An 11,029-nucleotide genomic window follows, 5' to 3' on the forward strand; every position below is an offset into this window, starting at 1 on the left:
CGCTCGGTTGTTTGTAGGTGTTTATTGTCTCCTGAGAGCACACCACCAAAAAAAAAAAAAAAAAATCACACAAAGCAGACGCCACTGTCTAAGAAAAGCTAGAGAAAATATTCGACTTTCGTGAGTGTAATCTAGGACATAATACGTTTTTCAGGTGCTTAAAGACGTTCAGATACCTCTGGTACGCCGTCCTGCTCCATGCAGCTTTGAGCGTTTAAAGTTGATGTAAATATGGATACTGTACATTTGTTAGACTTCTCGCACACGCACACGTCCTTTAACTGCATTTTCATAGAAGCGGTATAAAGGTGGAGGTCATTTCCATGGTCACGTGTACAAATAATCAGGTTCTAAATGGGATTTTAATTAAACACGTCCATGGCAAAAGCTACAAATGAGCAGTGAGGAGTGTGGCCAGATGATAGTGAAGATCAGTGTGATCAGTGTGAAACTAGAGTTAAACTCACAGCTTGGTGAGGACTGAACAGTGAACTTCTGTTTTCAGGGACTGATTACTAATTTTTGGCTACATGTCTTTATTCTGTGACTCTACGAGAGTGGCTCGGTATGATCCAAAGATCAAAATAATCCTTGTGTATCTTACACAGCTCCTCATAAATCCCCGGTTTTCTTTTAATTGGCTTTAAAACCGTGAACTAATTAACAAACAAACAAACAACAAAAAAAAACCTGGAATTAAATAATAATAGAAATCGTCACATCTGAAGCTCTGAATCTGGTAAATGTTTCGCTTTTTTTGCTTGAAAACTAAATTTGTTAATAAATTTGTTGCCAGATTTCTCTGTCAGGTGGCTGATAGATATTTTCAGGTCTAAATGTGTCCTCTGATGTCCCCTATAACCTGATTTCTACCACTGACCTGGTTTCTGCCACATGTGTCAAAGCACAGAGTGATGCAGAGAGCACAGGGTGACTAACTGGACATCAACCAGCAATAAAACCTTCAATAAAACCTGATTTTTGATTCAAAACCTGCAATCTTTATTATCAGGTATTTGCATGTTCTTCTTTATTTGCTGGTATGTTGTGCATTAAAAAAAATTAAAAATTGGACTAAGAAAATAAAGTAGTACAATTATGTACTGCTATGATGGTCCTGGTGTTTATAGCCTTTAATTGCCAATTTAATTGTTGTTCATATAATTATTTTATTTTATCCTTAATACTGTGATATATTTGTTGTCTAGTTCCTCTTTTATTTGTTGGTTTTGTCAAATTTTAATGTTAGATATTTGTCTATCGGTTAATTTTATTTTGAAGGCTCTTTTTCTTGTCTCATATTGTCTTTACGTCCTGCTTTTGTTTCTTTCCCTCCTTTATCGATATCCTGGTTTTTCCTAAACGGCTTGCATTGACCTCCTAGGACCTGGCGTCCACATATGCGGACATCACATTTTGGGTTGTCTAGACCAAAATACAAAGTTTTGCTCTACAAGGGCCTGATATCCACCTACGAGGACATTATACTGCCACTGTTCTATCAAAATTTAAAACAAATGTCCTCATATGTGGATCACATTTTTCTAAGATAAAAAAAAATTGTTGGAAAAAAAAAAAAAAAAAAAAAAAAAAAAAGGTAATTCTTTGTTTTTACATTCATCAGCTCCTAATCAGCCAAAATAGCAAATAGACATTAAAAACGCACGCCATGAAAGAGTTCGGGTCTTAGGAGGTTAAGAATGGGAAGACGCGGAGTCACCAGTGAACTGATGGACAGATGAGGCTGATGTTATTCTAATTAACTCTAACTTTAAACTTTTCAAGATTTAAATGTTCAATTTGAAAGTGACCAAACTGAATCATTTCATTTTCATTTTTGATCACTATATTGTCATGCTCTGTAGTACGCCATGGCTGACAGGCCTAAAGTAGCAGAATAAAGCAGATTTATTCACAAAATCCTTGTCTCGTCTTTAAAAAAACTCCCAAAAAGAAACAAAACTAAATCTGATTAATAATAATAATAAATAAAACTAAATGAAATGAAGGTACTTTGGAGCAAATTGTGTATTATAATACATTAATATCATTTTAGTAATAAAATTGTATTTTTGAATTATGTGCATCAGGGTTTTCTATGCTTTGTTTATTTTATTTCTTTCTTTTAACTTTTAAGTTTTTTGCGGACTTAAAATAAACCCCTACACTTCTGTGAAGTACTTTGTTAAGAAATGTACGGTGTAAATAAAGTTTATTTTATTATTGCTATTTGACTGGATAAAAGTGAAGACAGTAAGGGATTATTTTAATCATTATAATCATAAAATAGCATAGGTTTTGATTTTATTCTAACTTGCCACTTGCCGTCACTGTATTAAAATGTTTTGCTGTTAGAGATGCAGCATTTACTGCTGCAGAAGTCTTCACTTTTAGAGTCTCTGCACAAAATATTTGAAATAGAAGATGTAAAAGCAGAAAGAAACTGAAGCATGGAGGCAACGTTTAAAGAAATATTCCTGTATGAAATATAACTGGGTCATAATTGACCCCCAGTTGGTGATTTGAGTTGCCAGAGCAGCTTGGTCACGTGAGGGTTAAAAATGGGTCATAAACACTGTATTTAATTGATTATTTTCACAGTGATTTTCTCAATGGGTCAGAAGAGTTTGATACACAGGCGCATGAATTTGTGACAGTGAGGGGTTAAATCACAAAAACAGCTGTTAAAGCGGATGTTTACTCCTGCAGAGTACCCTCCATTAACAGTCACCGTCATGTGACTGGTGGATTTTTTGGGTTTATTACATTTCCTCCCGCTGTGTCTTCCCCCCACTGCGACTTGTGAGAGGTTCTCCATCTGGCGTGGACACCGTGAAACAAACAGAGCCCCGGTCCCCGAGAATACGTTGGCCTTTCTGACAATAAACAACAGCTGCTACAGGCAGAGTGCTTTTAATTTCATCCGGAGTGAGCAAACTATACGTGACATTTTAGTTTAATGTTCATACTGAGCAGCACACGTCCAGAAACCAAAGTCAGGACAGGAAGAAGAGCCACGACTTTGACTAACACGCAAGTCAAACATCACGTATGAGTGCATACTTATCTACAATAAAGCCTGGCATCTTTCCTGGTGTTCCCAGCTTCTTAGCCGTTGAACACTAACAACGGGTGATTTCTAACCACATGAACAGCCTCCATGGCCACAGTTATATACAATCAAGCACCTAGCCTTACAGATTGCTTCGACAAAGATTTGTGAAAGAATGGTTCGCTCGCAGGAGCTCAGTGAATTCAAGCGTGCTATCGTGCTAGGATGCTACCTGTGCGACAAGTCCAGTCATAAAATGTATTCGCTAGTGAATATTCCACAGTCACATGTTATTGGTTTTTATAACAAAGTTATATGCACAATGCACATAGCGCACAGAGGTCGCCGACTTTGTGCAGAGCCGTTATCTACAGACCTCCAAACTTCACGAGGCCTTCAGATTAGCTCAAAAACTGAATGTAGAGAGATTCATGGAATGTGTTTCCATGGACGAGCAGCTGCTTCCAAGCCTTACATCGGCAAGAGCAATCCAAAGCATCAGAAGCAGTGGTGTAAAGCACATCGCAACTGGACTCTAGAGCAGCGGAGACGCGTTCTCTGGAAAGACAAATCGTACTTCTCTGTCTGGCAGTCTGATGCACGAGTCTGGGTTTGACGGTTGGGTTTCAGGAGTTGGGCCTGGAACCTTAGATCCAATGAATAGAACTCATGCGTCCAACTTTGTGGGAACAATTTGAGGATGGCCGCTTACTCTTCCCACCTGACTGTGCAGCAATGCACAAAGCAAGGTCCACAAAGACATGGTTGAGGAAGTTTGGTGTGGAACACCTTGACTGGCCTGCACAGAGTCCTGACCTCAACCCAACAGAACACCTCTAGGACGAATTAGAGGGAAGACTGTGAGCCAGGCCTTCTAGTCCAACATCAGTGTCTGATCTTACAAATATTCTCAAACACACTCCTAAACCTTGCACAAAGCCTTTCCAGAAGAGTTGAAGCCATCATAGTTGCAGTTGGTCGACATCATAGACGTGCAAAGGCAGACAAGGCTTGTATACATTTTTATGTGAATTCTGTTTAGTCTTCTTTAGAGCACCTGTCGGACCCCCAACATAGCCGAGCAAGCGCTTCTCCCTTTCTTGCTCTTACTTTTCTCAGGTGCGACTAACTTGCTGCCGTTTGTTTTATATGAAAGTGACAATCACGTATTCTTAATGGTCTCAGCCCAGTAGTTTGCACCTTCACGAAGGTGCCCCTTGTTTGTGGCACACATTTCAATCCAACATCTGTACCTGTTACAGGAATTATGGTTTGTTTTTTTAAGTACAGATGGTGTGGTAAGACATGGAAACCTACAAACATTTGCCACTAGTAGTCATTGGGCCAATGATAAGGGTTAGCTGGAATTCAAATCCTACGAATTTGCTCACTTTTCTCCTTTTTCCTGTCTAAAATGTTTGCCACACTGAGTTTTAGTTTAATGTAATAACCTTGGTGTCACATTACCCTTATAGAATGCACATTTTTTGGTTGTTATCATGTATTAGTATTTATAACAGCACAATACTGCTTAGGTAATTTTTATTTCTCATTTGTTTTAGTAAAAAATAATAACCATGGTCTGTATGACAAAGACTAAACATGACAAGAACCAATGTTTCCCTCTGGGCTTTTGTCTGACAGCTTTTACACTTTGCCAGCAGGCCTTTAGGAAAATGGAGCTGTGAACTAGCATTGTCAACTTGAAAGAAAAATCCCAAACCAGTGTGCGCTGTGTTCCCTCAGCTCAGCAAGTAAAACAAGGTTAGCTCGGAGGCTGACAGGTGATTTAATCTATGCGAGCGTGGAAGCCAAACACACGTTTGGGTTTTGTTTCCTTCATCAGATATCCATCTTCATGTCGGTACCTGACGAGGAATCTTCCCTATATGGAAGAATGTTTGACTTAAGGCGACAAAATAAGAAGATGATGCTGTGCAGAGTCTTCGAGGGCTGGGATCCGTTTGTCATGGTGGCCAAGAAAAAAAAAGCTTTGAGAAGTTTTAAGGCCACAGAGAGACTAGTGTGAATTAATCTGAGAGATGATGTTGGGAAACAGCTGTATCTGATGCCAGCTCTCCTGACGAACGACCATGAAAATCAAGATGGCTTCCCACTGAACCGACCGCTCTGTGAGGGCTTAATCTGAAATGAGATCCACACAGATAGCCGTGGAGACATAAAACAGCTTCATGTGTATGGATTCGAGCCCAGTAAACTGTACAACTTTTATTAAATGCAGACTTGAATATTTTTACAAATTCTTTCATGTGTCGCCAAATAGTTTAAAATCCCGTCAGCTGAAGCTGTTCTGAGGCTGTTTGTAAAGCAGCAGACCGGGATGTTTACCAATGTGTCTGCTCTCAGGTGTGCTTTCTCATTCAGTGAGGCTGCTTGGTTTGTGCCGGGTGTTGCTTAATCAATCAGCAAGCAGCCGATCCAATGACTGAGTCGTGCTGGTATTGATTGCAGCCACACGAGATGGGGGAGGGAGGCGTGCTGGGCGGATCAATCTGAGCCGGGTGCAGACGTGTGGGTTTGAAGGTGGGGATGAGACTCCCTCAGAGTCCTGATTGAGGCCAGAGGAGCGTGCAGGATTTAAACAGGACCGCTGTGTTATCGTGGCACGTTGTGTATGTGCTGCACACCGCCATGACAAAGATAAATGTCAAAACATCGCTGCTGATGCTTTATTTCAGCAAAGGCCTTCCTCCAGTCTACTTATAAGTGTTTTATGTTTACACAGAGCACACTTTGGATACTCCAAGCACTCATAGTTTATACAGGATTGTGCAAATGTTTAGGCGCTACAAGTAAAGTAAGATCTTTAAAAGAAAAGACCAATACCAGTCATATAATCAAAGATTTGGTCATTAATTTCACACTAAGTGAAGGGGAAAGGAAAAGCAAGCCTCCAACTAAACAGCAACCAGAAGAGCTAGAAAACCTTTTTTTAAAAAATCAGTTTGACTCTGTTTGGTGAAATAAGATGAGAATCCAAATACACTGCTCAAAAAAAATTAAGGAACACTTTGAAAACATCACATTGCAATTAAAAAAAAAAAAATCACGCTGATATCTATACTGATACGTACTCGATAATGTATTAGGAAGGAAAGGATGCCATATTGTTTGATGGAAATGAAACATGATTAAAAAGTGTTCCTTTAAGTTTCTTTGAGCAGTGGATATGAAGTTGTTGAAAAGCCTTCCACACTAACAGGAGCCAGCTGATGTGTTTTGGGCATGTCGTACCAAGAGGAAACCCGGGGTAAACCCGGGCTAAACTGGAGAGATTATGTCTCTTGGCTGGTTTGGGAATACCTCCGAAGTGCTGGAGGAAGAGGTCTGGGGCTTTCTGCTGGGACTGCTGCCCACACAGCCCAGACCCAGATATGAATCAGAAAATGCACGCATGGCTGGTTTTATGGTGTATTACTGTATTAGAATAAATTTCTATAATGCATGAGATTATCACTGGTATACCAGTGCAGCTGGTAACTCATACCTCAAACTAATCCTTATTTACCTCATACTGTACTTTGATGCAGCTTCTCACTCTTTACCATATTATATTATTCTACGTATTCAAGCTATATCCTCCATCTAAAATGAGCCACTTTAGCTCTCTTTTCCTCTGCCTCTACATGAACTGTCTGCCGATTGTCCAGCTATTTCTTCCCCATTCGAATTGTGTGTGTAAAGCAGAAAAAGCCTGTCAGTTTAATTCCAGTTGGGCTTTAAAAAATGACCGATGTGCTGTTGATAAACACTGCCTGTGAAAAATCCTCCACTAATCCACGATGAGCCGGCCAGGCAGGCGAGAGAAGTACGACTCCAAAAATCTACCCAGCACATGCACGGCACTGTCCACTGTTTAGTAATCATCTTAAATTGGACAGTCATGAAGATGGGATGAGCTGAACGTGCTCACTGGGCTGTGGATATTTGTCATGCCAGTGGATGATGGGAATTACACAGTACAGGCCTACATGCAGGTATTATTTACTACAGTGATGAGCTCATCCTGATCATCCATTCACAGCCTTGTTTATTCCTGCAGAACAAATCAAAGGCACTGGCTAAATTATATTCTAGTGGACAATCAATTACAGACAGTTGTAGCTGTGAAGTGTCCTGAGCTGCTGTGATCCAAAAACATTGTTGTCAGTCTCATTTCTGCTGCTCATGCAGGCGTGTGTGGTTTGTTTGGATGTGGCGAATCTTTTAAACTAAAGTTTTTACTTACAAATTTTTATCAAGTTTAATTTACAAGACAGCCCTTTTCTCCTTTTAAAGTCAACAGGCAGCTGTTTGGGATCACCCCACCAACACAGAGGGAATTTACAGTTATTTGGAAACTATTTACATTTTAGTGAGTCATAGGATTTGGCCACGCAGAGTAAGGAATTAAGTAGGAAGGAGCATCAACTTTTTGGCAATTAAGGAGATTGATCCCTTATGTTTGGAACAGACGTACACTCACTGGTCACTTCATTAGGTACATCTCTTCATTGCTCATGCAAATATCTAATCAGCCAATAACATGGCGACCTGCTGAAGTTTAAACTGAACATCAGAAAGGTTATTGGTGATTGGCTGATTTACTGGGACTTTCTGTGCAGGGAAAGGCAACATGAACTCATAAACACTTGAGTAACTGCATCTCTGAATGCACAACATGTCAAAACTTGCAGATGGGTTACAGCAACAGAAGACCACACGAGTGCCACTGCTCTCAGTGAAGAACAGAAAGCTGATGCTGCAGTTCACACAGGCTCACTAGAACTGGAGGAGACAGAACACTGGGGATATTTTATTGACACACGTTCTGCCATTCAGTATCAGTTGAGCATTGTTTAAAAACCACAGCCTACTCGAGTACTACTGCTGAACATGTCCAACCTTTTAACCACAGTGTTCCCATCTTCTGATGGCTGCTTCCAGCAGGATAGCATGCCATGTGATAAAGCTCAGATCATCTCACATTGGTTTCTTAACATCATAATTAGTTGTCTGTACTCAAATGGACTCCACAGTCACAAGAGCTCAATCCAACAGAGCACCTCTGGGATGTAGGGGAACAGGAGATTCACATCATGGATGTGCAGCTGACAAATCTGTACGATGCTATCGTGTCCATGTGGACCAAAATCTGAGAAATGTTACCAGCACCTTGTTGAATCTAAGGCTACGTTCACACTGCAGGTCTGCAGGTCTTGATGCTCAAGACCGATTTTTTGATCAAATCCGATTTTTTTTTGTCTACTTGTTCACACTACAAATAAAATGTGAACGCTCAAAGCGGCCCGCGTGCGCAAAAGAAGACGTCACACACAGCGCGCTCTGTTTAGACCCAGACCAAACAATATTGTTTGACTGATGGCCCTTAATATAAAGACTTCGGACTTTACGTTTATCAATTTTTGCTTTAAGTCATTTTGTTATTTACATAATAATGTAGATAACCTAATAATTATCCTTATTGCTGTTTTAGAGGAGCGGTGCTTCAAAGGATAGCTGCAGATTTCTGTCAGAATCTGCAGATTATACAGTACAAATAAAATGTTCACGTTTCTCCAACATTGTCTTCCCAGCAGTTTCACTGACATCTACGCTGGATGGCCAGGAAGCGTTCGTGATGTCATATCGATGTCTTCTCCGGCGCTGATAATTGGCGTCTGTCTCGTGTCAGTGACGTAAAAGACGGATTTAATGCGACATGACCGTTCAAAAACAACCGCTTTCTGAAACATCAGATATGACTCGGATTCAGGACCACATATGAAAGTGAAAAATATCGGATTTGTGCCGTTCACACTGTCATACCATGATCGGATATGGGTCGCATAGGGTCAAAAAAAAAAAAAAAAAAAAATCGGATTTGATGCGCTTTCACCTGCAGTGTGAACGTAGCCTTAATTAAGGCAATTCTGAAGACAACACGTTACTATCACATGCTTCTTTTCCACTAGCAGTGTTTGAGTTTTGGATGTTTTCCATTACAATTTAGTGCCACCTCGATGTGGGTGGCCCAAAAGTCCAGTGATGTAATTTTTATGCGACACAAACAACACAAGGGTTGACATTGAGGTGATTGGAAAAGATGCTAAAGGTGTACCCAGTAAAGTGGCCAGTGATCATACATGATAGGTTTAGGTGTATATTTGTGATGGACTGAGGTGAGACAGACCTGTACGTCTCCTGCAGACATGTCTGCTCTGTTTTCTTAATCCTTAACTTGAAAAAAAATCTCTGCAAATCTCCAGAAAGGGATCGAGACAACGGCTGTTTTGCAGTGGCATGGACTGCATATTCTAGTCTATGACAGTCAGGTTAGGATAAACAAGAGGGTCGGGAGAAAAGTCTGGAAAGATAAAAACATTTTCTGTCTTTCCTTAATCGCTTTCTGAAGCCTCACATTAATCTTCACATTGATCTATGTTGAGCTAAATTCTGTGTCTTTTCTCATCTAGGATATTGTGCTTCTTCCCTCCTTTCTGCCTGCAGCTAAATGGATTTGAGCCCTGTCTTCAGAATTCAATGGTGCAAGGACACTTGGTAGCTATTGCAGAAAAAGGGCAATTAACAGAGAGGCAGCAGTTTGAATGCAGTGCTGACTAAACACGTGTACGTGGGGGCATCGCTGCTCAGGCTGCTTTGGTGAAGTGGGTAGAGCTCACTGTATGTACAGCATGCCTCGTGGCTTTCGAGATCAGACTGTACAGAAGAGGGTGGGCTGTCAGCTAGACTAAAGGCTTTTGAGAGGCAGCCGCAAGAGTGCTGCCAACGTGATGAAAGACTGTTTGATTCTCTGCAAGAACAAGAGAAACCAGCTCAGTTTTCACAGCTTTTGCGCGTCTGTGTGTTTTTACCTCTGAATGCTCCTCTGCACGTGCCACCTCTTCCTGCAGGAGGTTCTGCGCCGTCTGCAGGCTGTGCTTCTGCACATGAGCCTCTGCAACGACAAAGAGAAACAACACGGATGCATGAAGATTACTTTAAAGGGAGCTGGAAAAGAAGAAAAAAAAAAAAGATCCAGAAACCAAGAAACCGCAGTAGAGAAAATTATTTTCCAAATCACAAAGAGCCTTTAGGGTATGTGCTGACGAGGAGACGCTGGTGATGGGGTGGGCGTTTTCTGGCTAGTAAAAAGGGGAAACAGGGGCTGTAAATATTCTACTTTGAGCTATTTTGGGAAACCGGTTGCAGTTTGGTTTGACCACGAGGTCAGGCTGATCCGGGGGCTCATTCTTGCCAGTCTCTCATTTTCTCATTTGCATTTACTATTGACAAGTACATAAATGATTTAAGTCTCTGTCAATATGATAAAAACAAATGCAGGAAACTCTTAAATAAAAAGACGAAGACAGCAGCTCACAGAATCGTAAGAACTGCATCACAAATAAATGCAAATGCCACCAAAGGATTTAAACCGGCTCACATCAGCATCGCATCTAAGCGAGTAAGCGGCGACGTGATGGCTGACAAGATTATGTTTCGACGTTTTAACGTGTCAGCAAACTGTCAGGCGCTGATGAATGCTCAACACTCCTTTAATGTTAAAAATCTAATAATAACGCTCTAATTTAATGGTTTGACATCTGGAAAAATCTCAACAATGACGAAGTCAGATGATCGGACAGGGTGTAGGCCTAAATCACTAATATGGGCTTCAAGGTGAAGGCGAGTGTCTAATGAACCACAGTGGTGCCACGCTCACGTCGTGCACCCGTTTGAAAGGCAGAGATGGGAAAAGATTACCATGTTTACAACCTTAAAAATGAAAGGAGACAGTGCTGTGATGACACAGCAGCACTGTGCAACAGTCATGCGAGTGAAACTATCACGAACACCAGACTGGTGGGTGGAAGGATGACGTCTGCTTCCTTTTTTCGGACAGAGAGCAAAGAGAGACAAGTTGCTCCTCAAGGGAAAGATTCATTATGCTCGCTGTTCTTCTGTACGGGTTAGGGT

General features: G+C 40.9%; 1 protein-coding gene across 2 annotated transcripts in view; it reads right to left on the reverse strand.

Moving 5' to 3' along the window:
- vps37d (VPS37D subunit of ESCRT-I) overlaps window positions 1-11,029 on the reverse strand; it is a 43,893-nt gene that overhangs the window by 5,169 nt on the left and 27,695 nt on the right. For both annotated transcript variants that reach the window (XM_005725393.2, XM_005725394.2), the window contains exon 3: window positions 9,928-10,010. In XM_005725393.2, coding sequence (XP_005725450.1) covers window positions 9,928-10,010 — 83 coding nt within the window. The remainder of the gene's footprint in view (window positions 1-9,927; window positions 10,011-11,029) is intronic.

This window comes from Pundamilia nyererei, unplaced genomic scaffold (assembly GCF_000239375.1).
Source record: "Pundamilia nyererei isolate P.nyererei 1_Seehausen unplaced genomic scaffold, PunNye1.0 scaffold00015, whole genome shotgun sequence".
In the NCBI taxonomy this organism is placed as follows: Eukaryota; Metazoa; Chordata; class Actinopteri; order Cichliformes; family Cichlidae; genus Pundamilia; species Pundamilia nyererei.